Raw genomic sequence first — 18161 nt, 5'->3', positions numbered from 1 at the left:
GCTGTGAACTATATCACATTGAATGCTGTATTTAATGAATATTTTAATTTTTTTTCTTTTTAGCTCTAGCCACAAAATGTGATTACAGTAGTAAGTTGACAATTCATAGGATGTAATGCTATGCTTTCTGTTTCAAACCTTAGATAAACCCTTGTGGTTGCAAGGCATGACACTTGGTACAGGTTACCAGGAAAAGTTCAAATTGTCATTTTGTGATGCATGTTTTGGTCATTTTGGCCAGAGGTAGTTTCTTCAAAAAGGTTAGAGCATGTAAGAGATTTGCTGTTGTTGCTGCTTCTTAGGGCCAGCTACAGGAGAGTAGCAGAAAGGATGGAGAGTAGCAGAAAGGATGGAGAGTTGCCCAAAACAAGTGTCCAGTGGAAGATGTAGATCACCTTCATTCCGAAGTGACCTCTAGTGGCTTTTAATTGCAGTTTATCAGAAGAGCCACAGCACCCTTCTCAGGGTCTTTTTTTGGTGCTCCCCTATAATCAAGCAAGTTGTGGATGTTTGGTACTATTCTTCAGGATGTGCACTTACGCTTATTTAAAAAAAAAAATAATTCTAGGACTTGACTTGTTTGATAGCTAAATGATGTCTAAACTTTTCTCAGTGTCTAAATACACTTTACAAATATGCAGAGATTTGAAGGGTTTCTTGAACAGTTCTTTCCAGACACTTCTTAGAAGAAAACTCATCATACTTGACTAACAGATCTGTTTATGATGGGAAAGATGGACTTTCCTGCCTATTACTTTATTTTCCCTTATATCATTTGATGTCATATTTTAACCTTCTCAGATCTGTTTCTTTCAAGCTTGGAATTAAAATGCAAAGAGAATATTCTCTGCATTTAAATTGCATTTTTCTGTGGTAATAGTTTGATATTTCACTACTACCTATCCTTTAAGTGCCACTGTTTTTCCTTTCACTTAGGGTAAGGGGCAATATTTCCTTCTTGCTTATAGCTCTTACGAGCTGAAATACTACTGTTGCAGTTTATTCTTTTTGAATATTTTTGATCAAAAAGCTTTTTTCAATCACGTTTGACTATGAAGAGAGCACTGGCTATCAATTTGTTCAATATTGAATATAAATTAGTATTTGTGCAAAGATTTTGATATACAGAGTGATTCTAAGCACGTGAGGACTTCTGTGCAATTCCTTCAATGTACAAAGAATACAAAATCAGATCATCTACATTGTGTGTGTGTGTATATATTTTAAAAATCTTATTACATATACTGGAATTCCACTTGCTAGCAAATAGGATGTGAATAAAGCTAGGACTCCAAGTTGTGCTTGTTCTGTGTGGTATGATCTGAGCATAACTATGATTTAATATTATATTAATGACAATACAGACTTCCACTGAAGAACAGGTGGAATGCAGATATGCATTTGGACTGTGCAAAGAAGAAACTGTTTGAAAGTGGTTGGTTGTATTTTTGGATTGCAGCTTTCTAGCATTAAGTAAGCTTTGGATTGGAGGCTAATCCAGTTTATGTTGTTTTAAGAGACTTTACCAGCATTATCTAGGAATTATGTTGCAGTGAAGAGGTTTGGTGCCTCTTACTGTGTTCCTCATTTTTGGGTGCTGAAGTTACTTAATAGGCTATCTCATTTTCAGATACCATAAACTTTATAGTAACTAAAATCAAGAGCTGAATTCTAAACAACAGATTTGAAAACCTAATATTTGACAAAAGTTATAAGTGGAGACATTCAAAATCAATGTGCACTTCACACTTTTGTCTACCTTAGCTAGTCACTCTAGTGTGATTAAGATACTATTTTCTGTGGGAGGAGAACTCCAGATATTAGTGGGCTCTACAGAGAAGCCTCAAGTTACTTGTTTTTGTTGGAACAGAATATGGAATAATAGCCAACAGATGAGCACTAAAGGTGACAAAAGGATAATGAAGATAGAATAATATTTGGTTTTTGTAATAAACATTATCAATCAGGTCTTGATTCTATAGAAAAAACTAGTACATGCCTATATTTTCTGGATGAGGCTGTCTTTTTGCATCTGCAAAGTACATAGTGTAATCTCTCCCGTGTCCTGTAAGTGCCTTTAGCACATGCTGTTCATATAACAGGATTTGAGGAGTTTAGACAAAATACTTTGTACATACATAGTCAGATCCAAATTTTCAAAAGCATGATTTTCTGCTGTGCTTGTGTTTATACAACTCATAGAAATTGGTAAGTTGTGACTGAAGCAAAATTCTCGTTGTCCTGGGAATGAGGAGGGTGCAGGCTCCAACCCTTCCTGAATATATGACCAGTAAGTATATAAAGTCACAAGCTCCTTTGTTATAAGAGGACCATGAGCTATATGAATCACCATAGACATTACGTAGAAGTGACTTTTAATAATTTAAGTTAGAGCATAGTTAATGATGCACATTATGTGGCATACTTAACAATCCAGTTAGACATAGGTATTTATCAGCTGGTCAGTGCAAATTGATCACCTCAAATGCACTAACAGAGTTATCACTTAATGTGAGACTGTTGGGCCTTTAATTCTTCCTGTCCAACAGCTTTGGTGTTGTGATTCTAAGGGCATCTAATCAACCTCAGGTGCTGTGCAGATGGCAAAGCCAAGCTAATATAGAAAAATGAGAAACAAGTGACTACTTAATGTACAGGAATGTGTGATCTGCATCACAAATAGCTGACACCATTGCATACAGGAAGCCCAGCCAGATGGCTGTATATTAAAACACATCACTCCTTGAGAGAATTAAGTACAGGCAATTTGCTCATGTTTTCTGCAGACCTGCTGCATATCGCATTAGAGTAGAAAGAACAAGAGATTAAGAGCTTTATTGGCAGCATTTGTGCAAAGTTGGCAGTTACTTAGTTATAATTTTTTTCCATATGTATTTGAATTTGCAGCTTCTTATGAACAATAGAGATTTTAGTTTTAATATATGGGGGAGGAGTGTTATAAGTTGATGTGTAGCACAGCATATGCACAGTAGAAGCAGAATCAATTTGCATTTCATTTACTTATCAAAGACAAAACTTGTGCCTGAATGAATGGGTATGTGGTCAGGATACTTCTTTTTTTAAAAAAGAAAACCTAGGAGAGATTTGGAGTACTAAGCAATGCAGGCTTTGTAGAATGTGGGTTTTTTCTTTCTTTAGCTTGCTGAAAGTGGCTTCTGTACAGGCCATGAACCAGACTCCATGGAGTTCAGCTCGCTAGGAGGATGGGTAGCAACACGAGCATCAGGCATGAAAAAAAACATCTATGGAAACATTGAAGATCTGGTAAATAGTTCTAATAGTTTTTCTAATTAATTTATTCTGTTTGGAGGTTTAACTTTTATAATGACTCACAATGAGAGGGGAAAAGGGATAGTAAATTGCAGTTCTAACAAGTGAAACAGTTCTGGCATCAGATCTTGACTGAGTGTTTGTTTGCTTGTGTTTGGTATTAATACTAATAATCCTTATTACTGATTTAAAAGTCAGTTTCATTTTGGTAATCACTAGCTACCTTAAGGAATTGTCACCATGTCATCACTCTGTTTTCTTTCACTGTTTTGTGCTCTCTACTAATCCAGTATAATAATCCTGTCAAATTTACAGGGTGATTCCAAAAGGCTGATGTTCTCTCCTACCTGTTGTGTGTTCCTGAAGTTGTCTACTTGGATTATCTAACTCTTAACAGCAAGCTAGCTCTTCCCACCTTCCTACCTCCCCCTAGGCTAGTAGTTTTTTCAAATCAGTAGGGTGGTCTAATTTACCATGTGGTGAAATCTAATGTCCACCACATGGTCTGTAGGAACCCTGAGGAAGGAATGGCAGGGTTCTACTCTTGAATCTGTTTTAAGCATTAAAAAGGTTTATCTTTATATTAACCCAGGTAACTTGTTTTTTGAAGCATACTTTCTGATTAAAAAAATCCACCTTTTCAGTTACAACAAATACATTGAGTATACTGAAGTTAAATCATCACTGTTCAGACTTTGCCTGCCTTTTTGCTTCAAACTTCCAGCTTTCTCTTGTAGTTTGTACAGTAGCCCTTCCACACACGTGGGTTTTTCCTTCTTTCCTGCAGCAAGGTAAGGTATCCCCATCACTTCAGGCATTTTGGTCAGCTCATAGTTCAGACATGTTTGTTTTCTGCACAGTTGTGACACTTTACTATCAAGTGACTGAGCTTGGCAGAAACTACACAGTTTTTATTCAGTAGACCTGGCTGAACTAAAACTACTAGTACTTACAAAGTGTCACTGGTCCCCTACTGCCTGATGTGTTACTGAGTGGTATGGTTTTGCTTGTACTGGGGGATGTGAAGCAGAAGGCTTTTCTATCATGGAAGCATAACTTCAGGCTAAAACAGCTTCTGAAATTTTCATTAGGAGGAAATAGGATTGAAAACTGATTCAGAACAGTTCACGCGTTTCAAAATAACATGGTAAGAAAGTTTCAGGGAAGTGTTTATCTTTTGAGGAAACTTTATATCTACAAATGGTGTGTTATACAAGATGCCTAAAATCCACTTAGTGCAGAATCAACAGTTCATAAAATGCATATAATGAAATTCTTGAACAACTTGGAGCAGGATGAAAATTAATTAGCTACCTGTGCTAGAAAGTTTTAAAGCTGTTAGTTGAAATTCAGTAATCTTGCTTCATTTAAAGGCTTCACTAAAAACCCAAACCCTACCCTTCCTTGGTATAAAATAATTGAATAAAGGATTAGAAAAAAACAATTTGGGCTCTGTATTGAATGAGCATGAGTAAAGCTGGAAGCAAAGACATTGAAAAACACTTTTAAAAAACAACCTTCTAGCCTTACGTATGTATCAGTCTTACGGCAGATTTAGTATTGATGATCTGTTTCACAAAGCTTACTTCCATCTTTCCTCCTAATAGAAATATTTCTGTAGTAAAGCCAATATAATTCAGTCATCGGTTATCAAGCAGCAGTTCTAAAGCAAAATTTAAACCCATGCTTTTTTTCTTCTGAAGTGCTATGTGTATTCTGAATTAAAATCCTAGTATTCAAAGTACTTCTGTACTGAGAAACAACACAGTTTTAACTGATATTGCCTGCATGTAGCCAACAGCTGATTTGATATGGCATAGAACTGGAAACAATCTGTTGTGTGGGCAAACTGTGCTGTGTTAGATATAATTGTTGATAACAGTCCTCAGATTATCTCAAAAGTTTTTGGGGCTACCTGCAGGACGTCTGAAGTCTACAAAGCTGAACTGTATCAAGCTTAATAAACATTTTGTAGAAAATAAATATCATACAAAAAAAATCTGTGCTTAATGCTAGCATTTATAGTCATTGCATATTGTTTAAACAGGTGATTCATATAAAAATGGTAACTCCTAGAGGAATAGTAGAAAAAAACTGCCAAGTACCTCGCATGTCAACAGGACCTGATATCCATCACTTCATTATGGGATCTGAAGGTATAAACACAGTAATTTCACATAACTGCATCTTAATTCAAGTTCTGTAATGGCTTGATGATTTGAGCATCTTTAATGCTGTGACTTCCAGTGTGTCTATGGGTGGCATTATGCAGGCATGATTTTCTTGTGTTGGGATAACACATTGAGACCTTAATTAGGACTGTTAGGTTAAGCAACTCTGAAAAGTGCTTGAAACAGATCTGTGGAGTTAACCTACAAGTCTGGTGACAAACATGATTTAGAGGATATTTTGTAAGAACTCACCATGTCAGGAATAAATTACCTGCTAATGCAATACTGAATTTTTGGTATTTCTGCTTTGTTAACTTACAGTGTCCTGGTAAACAGTTGTGAAGTTGGGTTACTTGTGTGAAGTACATCTTGCAACACTTAGTTTTTCTTTTTTCCTGAAGGAACTCTTGGAGTAGTTACTGAAGTTACGATAAAGATTCGCCCAGTCCCTGAATATCAGAAGTATGGCTCTGTGGTCTTCCCCAACTTTGAAAGAGGGGTGGCCTGCTTAAGGGAAGTGGCAAAGCAGGTAAAGAAAAGCTGGATGTTGGCTTCACTCAAGAACACAAATTTTAGCACTAGGCCTGTGCTGATGGTCCAGTATTTCTGGCAATTGATAACCAAGGGTTTGAGATAATACAAACCTCGTAAGTGTATATGGTCCATGAGGCTTTTGGAAATTATGTGGTCGAGGATTAAGCATGTTCTGAATTTGCTTGAGATTCTAAGCCAAATTGTGGATGTGCCTTTTGATAGTTTTTTTTTCAGTGGGAGTTATTTGCATATCTTGGCACAGAAAATTTGGCTTTGCATCTCCTTCAACAGAGAGCTTTGTCCTTAGATTAATTCAGGACTATGCAAAAGGGACCAGCATTTAAAGGAATGAAGTTGCAGCATACAAGTAAAAGGCAGCTAAATTTATGGCTCTGAAGTGACAAAGGAACAAAAGTCATGCAATGGAAGGATATGACCTGTGTTTAGAAAATACTTTCTGAAGCACAGTGACACGTTCAGGTGAGCTGGATATTTTGAGGTGGAATTGTGCTTACACTGTAGTATTTAAATAGAGCCCTCTGAGTGGTGTGGTCAGATAGTTTCAGGTAGCAAAACTCAGACATGGGTATCCAAATTGTGTAACGTTTTTCCTCATGGCTCTGCTTCCAAGCAAATCTTACACTGGCTAGCCTCTTTCTTCACTCTCTTAGACTAACCTTTCTTCGCTTTGTGCAAAACATATTAAATTGTTTCTATGAATGGTAGAATATACCCTGAATTGGGGAAGTAATTTCAGAAATGTTTTAATTAATGCCAAACTAAACACAGCTTTACATTTTTTCCAGTGATTGGTCTAAATTAATGACTTAATGTTCCAAGCCAGATGTTCAAACTGGTATGTGAATGACATGTATATGCTAGTCAGCAGCACTTGCCAGTTCTTCTGTCGTGCTTCTACTGCTAGTGCTTGTTCTTCCTGTTAAAGGTACCTAAGCAGACTGTTTGGGAATGCTTAATCATATGGCTGATCTACATTTTAAGTTAATTAAGGAATTAGTGTCTTTTCCTTAGCTATGGGCTTAGTTAGAAGAGGGAAAAAAGGCACTATTAGCCACTTAGTGTTGCTCCATTTCTAAGCTTCTGTTGCTGCTGCTGCTGTTTCACTGCTTACTTGAGCCTGAACTACTTATATCCTCTCTTCTGTTGCCCCTCGCATCAATCTTGGTAGTAATTACAGTGATCGCTATCTGAAAAGCTGTTTCTTGTCTGTATTGGTCTACTTTAATGTAAGAATAACCAACCTGGAGGTTGTGGGTGGGTTGATCTCATTTAAAACCACTCATCCAGCCTTCTTCTGTCAACCTGCCTGGTGAGCTATCTTAGTTCTTCATTTTCTTCCTTCCTATCGTGTGACCAAGTATATATTAATGATATGTTGGAAGGTAAACATGTCAAATCCAAGTGATAGAGGAGTGCTTCCATATCCATGTGATTAGATGAAGACTAGCCTAAAACTCAGGCTTTTGTCATATTCCTCTGGCCATACGTTTCAGTATGACTGGAAATGGCCATCACAGATTACATGGTGTAGGCATATGTATGACCAGAAGCATGCCTAATTGAAGGCAGCTGTTCTTGCTGTTTTTCAGATTTCTATACAGTATAGAATCTAGATTGGACCCAGATATGGATTTTAATTGCAGTCTGATGGCAGAACATTAGTGTACTGGGTCTGGCTGGGATGGAGTTAATTTTCTTCATAGCAGCCTGAGTGGTGCTATGTTTTGTACTTGTGACCAAGACAATGTTAACATACCAGTGTTTTAGCTGTTGTTGAACAGTGTGTACACAGTGTCAAGGTCTTCTCTGTTTCTCACTCTCTCCTCCCACCAGCAAGTAGGTTGGGAGTGGGCAAGAGGCTGGGAGGGAACACAGTTGGGACAGCTGACCCAAATTGACCGAAGGGGTGTTCCATACCATATAACATCATGGTCAAACTGGAAGGGGTAGTTTTTCAGGAGTTGTCACTGCTTGAAGAGTGGCAGGATACTGGTCAGCTGGTGGTAATTGATTGCTTTTTGCATCACTTCTTGGTGTTTTTTTCCCACTTTGCTTACTAAGCTGTCTTCATTTCAACCCATGAGTCTTCCCACTTTTGCCCTTTGGATTTTCTCCCCCATCCCACTGGGTGAGAGTGTAGTGCTTAGCTGCCTGCCAGGATTAGCCCACAACAATTAGACTTTTTCCATGCATTTATAATGTATGTGTATCTTTGATCACACATCAACATAAGCTTAATATTCTAATCAAATATGGTATCTTTAATGCATATGACAATTTAGAAAAACACTCAGTACTTGAAGGTCAAAGGTCTTTGGACTGTTCCTCTGTTGGCTTGAGGTTAAACAAAATTCTCAGTGCATTATATCTAGACATACCTAGGTGTTGCTATTCAAGTGAAAACAAGCTTATAGTCACCCCTTTTTGATGATGATGGCCATAGGTCTCTGGGATCAAAGTGTGCTTTCTTGTATGCTCTTCTTAAATGAAAATTTGATTGTCATGGGTTTCAGCAAAACTGTGTGCATAATCTTTTTGTTGTTTCTCCCTCTCATTCCCTTGACTTTGCCCCCAAGAGATGTGCTCCTGCATCAATTCGTCTTGTTGACAATGCACAGTTTCAGTTTGGTAAGTAAGTAGATCATCTTGGACGAATATCTCTTTCCAGGGGGTTTTGATTTTTAGTAGCTTAAGTCTGTTTTGGGTGGTAATTCTTTTCCTCAAAACTAGACAAAGGAGGCAGTGAACCCAAAGTTCAAACTCCAGGTAGTGCCATAATGTGGACTTTCAAAAACAGAAGCCTATCTTTGTCTCTGGGAAAACAGTATCTGCTACAACAGTCAGTAAAGAGCCATGCTGTGCATATAAATACATAGGATTTTTTTTTTTGCTACCTTTCCATTCTTGGCATCTAATCTACTGGAAGGTTTGAGATTCTGGAGTCACTTCCTCTATTTTGCTGTAAAGGAGCAGAGATAATAGTGTTGCAGTATAGTACTTGAAATGTTTTCTTGTTAAGAGTACTAATGAGAAGTCAGGTATGAAAAAAAATCAGAATGCAGGCACCTTACTTTGAAGATAAGTTGGTTGATTCCTTTAAATTTCATAAAAGCATCGGAAGTGGTGTACAGATTCCCTAGAAATAGCAGGTTTTTTGAAAATACTCTGATGTGGCAATGATTGTTTAGGTGGGAGAGAGGCAATGACATACTTGTCCAAAATGAGCTGTCTATTTTTAAAAAAGCTCAGGTGTAGTAAATGCCGTAACTGTATGCAAATAGAACTAAAAACCTACAGCTTAAGTATAGAAAGTCAGTGAAGCTACTAGAAGATTACTGAACACAAAGATTTCTGTGAAATTTCAACTAGTTCAAATAGCTAAATAGGACAATGTCAGACATGCAGACAATATTTTTGGAGGAGTTCTTAGGGAAAGCTGTAATTTTAAACTGTAGGAAATTTGGCAAAAGATGGGTTCTCCTTGAGAGTGTCTTGGGCCAGAACACAAAGTTCCACTACCCAAAAGCTAATACAGAACTTGAAGGTCTTGCTGAGACCATGCTATTTCTGTACCCAGAAGATGGAAATGTGAACTGTGACTTACCTTGAAAACCTCTATTTTAATACCACTTGAACAAGTCAGAATTTCTGAAACTTGTTTTGGACAGAAGCCTCGGTGATGAATCTTGACTTCAAATGGCATTAATATGATGGTGTTAAGAAAGCTGAGCTTTGTTTTTCAAACCAAGGAAATCAGGATTTGTAAGACCTGAGAGCCCAGCAAGCCTTGCTGCTTGCTTTGGTCATGCTGGCACGTACAACAGAAGGCAGATGCATTTTTCTTTCTTTTTAATTGGGAAGAAGTTTGACCAATTATAAGCTTTAAACCCAACGTTGAATAAATTGTTCTACTTTTTAGCTTTGATCTGAGGTTGCAGCTTATACGGTTCCTTGCAAAACATAGTTTTGGCTGTGTCAATATAGATTTTTCTTGTAGTCATTATTAAGTAGGCTTAGATCCAATCATTTTTACAGATTGTGATTTAATACATTCATGCCCTTCTGCTATTTGGTGCTTTTTTATGTGCTTACTTGAGTGTGCTTGGAGGGGTACTCCTTGGGGTTTGTTCATATCTGCAAGGAGAGTTCTTTTATACTGAAGAGGGAAGGAGAGTAATCAATTGCTGAAGTTCATGCTTTATTCAGGAGGAAATACTTCCTTCTAAAATACTTCACAAAGTATCATGTAAATGGTGCATAACTTTTATGAATTGGGCTCACAGCATGTAGGCCAGATGCAAGACGGTTAAAGTGAAGCAGTAATGGTAGTTCAGAAGTTGCTTGTGACTGAAAACAATGGAACAAACATTGAAAGACTTTCATCTCAATTAAACCCAGTCCTGAGGCAGATATGTTAATTTAACAGACTCCAAGACACCATTTATATATCCTGGTGATTTTAGTTCCTCGTATGTGATTAAGGAAGCAATTACTAGCTTTATGTAGAAAATTTTGCACAAGTGACATAACCGTTAAGGAAATAATTGCTTAACTCCTAACTTGCACCAATTTTGGCTATAGGTTTCAGTGGTTTTGGCATAACTTTTAAAAAAGCCACCGATTTTTCTTAGTTTTGTAGTATAAAAACTAATGAAGTGCTCTTTTAAAATTTTCCATATGCCATATACTTGCGAAGGTCAGCCTTAGTTAGTGTCAAATGAAATATTTGTGCACATATATATGCCTTTAAAAAATTAATAAACTTTTCTTAAATTATCTTCTAAATGAGTAGAGAGAAGTCTGTGATAATCAAAGTGGTCTAAGTGATTCTTGCAACTTTGACTACGAAGCTACTCTTTTATTTGCCCATTGAAGTAGGGTTTTTGAGTACTGTTTGCCTTAACACACCTTTTCCCACTTTTTGCCAAAGGTCATGCTCTTAAACCACAAGTTGCTTCCATTTTTACATCATTTTTGGATGGACTGAAAAAATTCTACATCACGAAGGTAACTTTTGGGGTTTAATACTGTTTGGAACTGCATGCTTTTCTTAAAATTCAAGATTTTTCTGGTATACTGTCTCTAATGCAGCTGAGTTTGAGTGTAATAGATCCTACATTGTAGTATTAGTTAGCTCGAGATTCTCAAGGTGGTTCAATCCAAAATGAGGTTATCTGTTTGAGGAGTTATTCCATGAGAGCTGTTCTCACTGGTCATATCTGTAGATGAAATTAATGTGCCTTGTCTAACAGTGAGTTGGTGACAGAGCAAGACTGAAACCAGTTTAACTTGCAGACCACTGAGCATCAGTTAATACTGATGGAGCGAGGCTACCACTTTATCTTTTCCTTCTCTCAGATCTTGTCAAGGAATGATCTACCCTGTTATTACAGTGGACTAGAATTTTGGGAGAACCTTAAGATATTTTTCTTGAATTGCCCGTATGGATTGGCTTTTTTGTCTTTCTAGAATTCATCTCAATGAATATCCATTTTAATCCGGAATTATCTGCTGCTAAAATGATTTCACCTAGACTTTTGTATTAAATAATTTGTCTTGTTACTGTTTTTTTCCTCCAAATTAGCTAACTGGAGAGTTCCTGCAAATATGGGTATTCAAATCTAGAAAATTGTATTATCCTGGATTTATATAACTTAGATAGGAGGTAAACATTCCATTCTGATCTGATAACATTGAGTGTGTTCAAGGAGCGGGCTTATTTGAGAGATAGTGGCTGGTGTTGGTTCTGCTGCTTTTTCTTGTGCTACTGAAGTAGATGATGCCATGTGTTTTAGGACTTCTTTTGCTAGGGAATACCTATTAGTCTCAGAGAACCCAAAATTTTGCCTTCCCTCCCTGATCTGCTGTAGTGCAGGAATATCTAAAGTAGTAACTGTTTTGGCAACAAGTTTGCTGTCAGTTTGGAGCACTCCTGGTTGGCAGTATACTGCTTATGTAGTCAGCAACAAGCATCACTACTTGGGATGTTGTATCACCAAGGGATGTTGTATGCCAATTCCAATTCTTCCAGCTCTGTAGGAGAAAAAGAACATGTGAAGAAATGGCAAATGCAATGTAATACTGATGCAGAGATTCGAGGTTGGTGACCCATCTGCAGTTCTTACGTCAGGGCTCAGTCCCCTGGTGTATATGAGCAACTTCTACGTCAGAGAAACTCCCAGCTGGGACAGGAAGTAGGAGTATAGAAAGGAGCAAATTTAATGACCCTGAGACTGATATTGCAGGTGTTACTGGGACCAAGATTCTCAAATCCATCTTACATTTACTTCCATCTGTCAATTGCTCCCCATGTTTAAAAAAAAAGTAAACATCAGAATACAGAACACATCAGACTAACGCTTCTTTTAATGAATGGAGTAGTCGTTAACTGATAGGGACAGTCTTTCTTGTTTACTCCATGTAGTTTGGGACTGTTTACTGACAGATGAATGCTCTAGGTGGTGTTTGTCTACTAATTCACACTGTATCTAGTTCCTCCAGTGCCTCTTAAAGAGAACTGTAAGGTGTTACCTGAGCATTACAGCCAAAAGGTGGCAGAATAGATGAAAGGATTCATACTAGATCAAATACAAGTGGTTTTAGAACAAGAAGGGACTGTAAATAGCATTTTAATAGACCTTTATTTGTGTCCTTGGAGTTTATAACTGTAGTAACAATATTTCTTTGTTAGCTATGCTGATTTTGTAGTACTAATAGATAAGACAGATCCTTTGCCTGGGGAGGTATATTCTGTTTCACAGTGTTTTTCATGGTGGCGTTTTGTTGGGGTGGTAGGATGCAATATAATTTTCAGAAATACTAACTTGGATGTCTCTGACTGGGGTTCACCATACAGATTTGAGCTCATTGGCTGGAGGACTGAGCCACCCCAAGATACTTTGCCTCCTTGCTGTTTTTTTGGACCATCCTGGTACCTTCAGTTAACTTCCAGTACAGTTAATCTATTCAGTTAAGGGAATAATAAAAGGAATAGCAACTAACTGGGATTTTTCTCAGCATAGCTGTTGCACATAAAGGATGAATTTGAATCTCTTGTCTATTAATGTAACTTCATATAACCTTGCTTGGTGCTTAAGTAACAAGTTACCACAATCAGAGTGGAGACTGGAGGAGATGAATGCCACTGGAAAGGGAAAGGCTTTAAAAACATAATTGTTGGTCAATATACATATTAAGAATATGTTGTTCTAAATCATAAATTCTTACCCTTTTTGACTGTGGAAAATTGTTAGACTTTATTACAACTCTGCATTCATCTCCATTCTGTCTGAAACCTTCTTAGTAGTGGTCATTCACTGGAGCTAATTAATAATAAAAAAGGTATGTAGAAAATAATTAAGGGTCTTTTTTGGACCAGTTGCAAAGATATGACTCTTCACTGTTACTCCTGAAACAAAGCCATACAGATAGTCTCACTGCATTACTATTAAACCTTTAATAGTGTTCTCCCCATTTCCACTGGGATATGTTCCCTGCTACAAGTTTAGAAGTTATTTTCCTTCCGTAGTGCTTTTCCCAGCGTAGAGATTTTCTGTGGCACACTGCTGATACAACTATTTTGAGAGCAGTGACATTTACGGTCATCGTAGTCATCTTCCTGCTTTAATACAGGAATAGTTGACAGAATATAAATGTCTCCCTATTGCTCAAAGGATTTTAAGGCCTGTTCTTTCTTCAGCATAGGTAGACAACTGTTATGTCTATCCTGCTTTTTAACAGGAGAAAAAAGGTGACAGATAATCTCTATTTCAGTGGGCTTGTGAATGTTTGTCCTGTCAAGGAAAATCTTGATTGTTTTGGGAGTAAAATTTTGAAAGATGTTTTTTCCTAACCTTTCCTCTTAGTTGCAACAACTTACTAACCAGAGCACAAGCTATGTAAACCTGTTGCTTGTATCCTGCCACGTAGACATTGACATAATACAAGGTTTTCTGTCTTTGCAGTTTAAAGGATTTGATCCCAACATACTGTGTGTTGCGACCTTGCTCTTTGAGGGTGACAGAGAGAAGGTTCTTCAGCATGAAAAGCAAGTCTATGATATTGCCACCAAGTTTGGGTATGCTTTTCAAATAACTTTATATGAAAAAGATGGGAGTTAACTGTCCAGGAGAAAATAGGATTACCATATTTTTATAGTGATTACTGTATGGATATGTTCTCAATTTACTTGTTTGAAGTGGCAATAATCAATTAGCTGTTCCCTTTGATAAATATGGCTTTGATAAATATGCTAACTCTTAACAGATACCTTTACTGAAAAACTTATGCTGTCTGTGTATTACAGAAAAATAACTATTCAACTAAATATAGAATTGATGTTATTAAAATGGAGACTAGCCCTTGTAATTGCTTATAGGCATGGAAGCTGATTGTTTTGCAATGCCAGACTGTATTTTAACTACAGAACTGGAAGACAAAATCATAAGGGTAATATTAAATCTTTACAAAATTGATGTGAGCATGTGAATACAAGAAGCTTGTTTAAAAGAAGAATCTGTGTTCAGTTAAAGGAGTGCAGTGAACTTCTGTCCCACAGACTGTTTTCTATTCTTACAAAGGAACAGAAAACATTCATTGCAGTGGCAGGTTCGGTAATCATCACATAGTTTGTCCTGGTTTGATTAAGTGTGATTGAGTGAAAACCATCATTAAAAGTGTGATTTGTCAAGAATGTACTTCTTAAAGTTATTGCTAGTATTAGTCTCAACTATTCAAATATACATAAGTATTGTTTTATCCATTTTAAGGCTATCCTCTTCTGAAATTTGGGGTTTCCTTGTGCTTTTTGTTCTACCACTTAAAACAGCTTAAAATTGGGATTTCACGTGAGCAGCTTGCTAACATTCAGTGATAAGAATTACATTGCTCTTGATCTTAAAGAGCATTTTAGTTTAATGTTTTATGCAAGAAAAGGCTTCAACTGTGAATCCTTTTATATTTTGGTATTTCAAGATGGTGTATTGATATGGGGGGGGAACTTTCCTATGTTAGGTCTGTTAGAAGATGGTGCTATCTGTTCTGCTTGGTTAAGGCTATTAGTTAGGTGTTTAATATAAATGTTTAATAGTTTAACCTGGTCTAAAGTGCTAAACCATTTAATGGTCTAAAATGTTTTAATGTTTTAATTCTGTCCTTCAGGATGTCTGATTCCTGCCCTCCCTGGATATACAGGAGCTTCTAGGAAGGCTGATTATAGTTACATAGCACTTTCTTGTTCTCAGAAACCAATAGTTAAAAACAAAGACTTTCATAATGCTCCTAACTTGATTGACTGGTGAAAGCAAGACTTCCTTTTTCTTTAGTGCTGTGTCTTTTTTATCCATTCACATCACTTACACTTTTGGGATCTTAAGGCAGTAGTCTTGCTCTCATGAACTGTGAGCATACAAGTGCACAACTCCAGCATGCTTAGAAATGTAGATACACATATTCCTGTGAATGAACATCAAGGATATACTGTGTCTAGATATGTTTCCCCTGCTCTTTTGTGATGTTTGAAGACTGCTATTTAAAGATCACATCAGATGTTTTGTTATTGTTCATCTCTTCAGATTATGGGATGGAAAGAGAAATGCAAAGAGTTAGAGGTCTGTTCTGAAGTAACTTCTCATTTCTAGTGAAGAAGAGACCCTACTATTTGCAACTATTGTAACACAGCTTGGAGACAGCTAAACTTGCACATATGTTTGATAATCAGAGTATTATTTTTTTTTAATTCTTTTTGGAAACCAGTGACTACTTTGCTGGAAAGTTAATTAAATTCTTGTTAATTGCAGTGGCTTGGCAGCAGGAGAAGATAATGGACAGAGAGGGTATATGCTGACATTTGTCATTGCTTACCTTCGGGTAGGTCACCTTTTGTCTGCCTGCTGAAACTTTTGTTAATTAATAAAACAGAGATGTCTTTTTTGAAGATGCTTTCTCTGAAGTCTAAATGCATGTTGCCTTGGATGATACATTGACCTTCTCCCAGAGGTTGTATCTCTTCCATTTCTGGTTAGTGTTTACTCGTGGAACTTCATCTGCAAAACACCATAAAGACATTAATTTATGTGCTTATTAAGAAAATAGTTTCTGATACAGGGTAGGGAAAACTAGATTGAAGAATCCACTAGCAGTTTCTAAATAAACCAGATCAGTCCTATAAATACACAGGTTGAATGTAATTGGAGGCTGGGAGAGTACTTGAAATACTCATGTGCTCACTCAGCTCTTACTCTTCTTTGGACATCTGTTTATGGCTGTAGTTCAGAATTCCAGGACAAATGGACCTTTAGTCTGAACTGCTGCAGCTGTTCTCGGGAACTTTAGTCTGTTTAAGAGACTTTTTTTTTTTTGGTTCTTTTTTTCAGAATAGTATGCACATCCTGAGTGCTAGATTTTATTTGGCTTTTATAGTCAGGGACAAATCCCTGATTTTTCCCTTTATTTCAGCAGGCTATATGTAAAATGGACAAAATGTTTGTCTTTATTCTACCTAGATAGATACTGCATTCCAAATAAATATTTCTACTAGGTATTACATTGGTTAGCACATTGGAGCTCTTGGCTTGATGCTGTAGTGATACAAATATTTGATTAGTTTAGGCATACTGACAGTCTGACAAGTTGTCTCACTATAGCCACGACATCAAAATGTTTGTCATCTGTGTCTTTGAAGGGCTACCCTATTTCCATAATTATAAACTAATGTCAGTGGGACAGATGGGTGTTTTTGCTAAATAGACTTTCTGTTTTTCCTCTTACAAACCAAAATTGCTCAACTGTTAGCTGTGTAGCATAGACCGTAGTTCCAGATGTTGATGCTGAATGTTGCTGATAATTTCCTTTTTCTATTTATTAGGACCTGGGCCTGGATTACTATGTAATAGGAGAATCATTTGAGACATCTGTTCCTTGGGATAGGTAAACTGTGATTATTCTTTAGAATTACTTAAAACTTGTATTTGACTTCATTCAAATTATTTCTAACTCATGCTTGCTCATGGGGAAACTTAATTTAATTTAGGCCTTATGTACTGGAGGTTCCCTGATGTGCGTCAAATCTTGCACCTGTGTGTTCTTGCTAAAGTTCTTAGTAAATTACATATCAGGATTTTGTAAATGCAATGTATGCAAGCAGTCAGTAATATTTCTACTTAGGGTAGCTTACTGTAACAAATTCAGGACTGGAAATTGCACCAGCTTAGGAGGCTGGACAATGGTGACAATAACTGTATTGTGTGATGAGCAGTCACACATGTGGGATCAACAGTGTATTTCAAACAGAAAAGTTTGTGGTGAAGATCTAAAAAAAAAATTTAAATATATTTAAGTTTTTTCTTTGCCCAGTAATACAGGGAAATGAAAACTAAAAAGATAACTTTTGCTCAAGATTAAGATCTTTTTCCTAAGCTTATTTTATGGTAGCTATGGTTGACAAACACTTGATCACAACAGTTTAATATATGAAATCACTTTGGATGCTTCTGTCCATTTGGTAAGCCAGAAACCTCTTAAGCAGGATCTAAGGTGATTTGAGTTAAAGCTTTACAGTGGAAATTGTGCAAAGTGTGGTGATTTACGCTGGCAAGGCTGTATCCTTACTATTGAAATTAGTGGCGGTAGTAAGTTCCAGCCTCTGCTTTGAAAATTGGCATAGTATCTTAAATAGCTATCAGAAATTTGAGGACAATTTTAAAGCAAAATTGCTCTTTATTTTACTTTAACTTTATAGATTTTGAAGTGTGCTGTTTAGTCACCAATTTGTTTTGCGCCTCTCTCATTTCAGGAGAGAATGAATTTTTATCTAAGTATTTAAGAGAATATTTTAAATTGTCCTCATAAAAGCAAATGTTTTCAGAAACCTTCTTCTGCTCTAACTCACAAGAACCACGTAATTTTCCATAAATCAGTTAGCTACCTTATTCCTGACAGGTTAAAGATACTTGAATGAAATATTTACTCTACTTGCTTACTCACTGAATGGATAAATTTCTATTGTGCATTACTTCTATCAATCTGCAAAGTATTTTTAAATCTCTGTAAAATATCTTAATCTGAATTGTACAGTATAGCACCGCAGACCTTTGTGGGAGAACATGTAACTGAAGAAATGATCATTTGAAAAACAGTGATTTAATT

General features: G+C 36.7%; 1 protein-coding gene across 14 annotated transcripts in view; it reads left to right on the top strand.

Annotated features, from left to right (window-relative positions):
• Positions 1-18161, top strand: part of AGPS (alkylglycerone phosphate synthase) — an 86108-nt gene that overhangs the window by 53331 nt on the left and 14616 nt on the right. For all 14 annotated transcript variants that reach the window (XM_074873113.1, XM_074873110.1, XM_074873104.1 and 11 more), the window contains 8 exons: positions 3160-3285; positions 5339-5447; positions 5864-5991; positions 8594-8645; positions 10948-11024; positions 13982-14094; positions 15815-15884; positions 16882-16943. In XM_074873113.1, the coding sequence (XP_074729214.1) occupies positions 3160-3285; positions 5339-5447; positions 5864-5991; positions 8594-8645; positions 10948-11024; positions 13982-14094; positions 15815-15884; positions 16882-16943 (737 nt within the window). The remainder of the gene's footprint in view (positions 1-3159; positions 3286-5338; positions 5448-5863; positions 5992-8593; positions 8646-10947; positions 11025-13981; positions 14095-15814; positions 15885-16881; positions 16944-18161) is intronic.

This window comes from Strix uralensis, chromosome 6, assembly GCF_047716275.1.
Source record: "Strix uralensis isolate ZFMK-TIS-50842 chromosome 6, bStrUra1, whole genome shotgun sequence".
Classification (NCBI taxonomy): domain Eukaryota; kingdom Metazoa; phylum Chordata; class Aves; order Strigiformes; family Strigidae; genus Strix; species Strix uralensis.
Note: the sequence above shows the minus strand (reverse complement) of the source record. Positions and strands in the feature narration are given on the sequence as shown.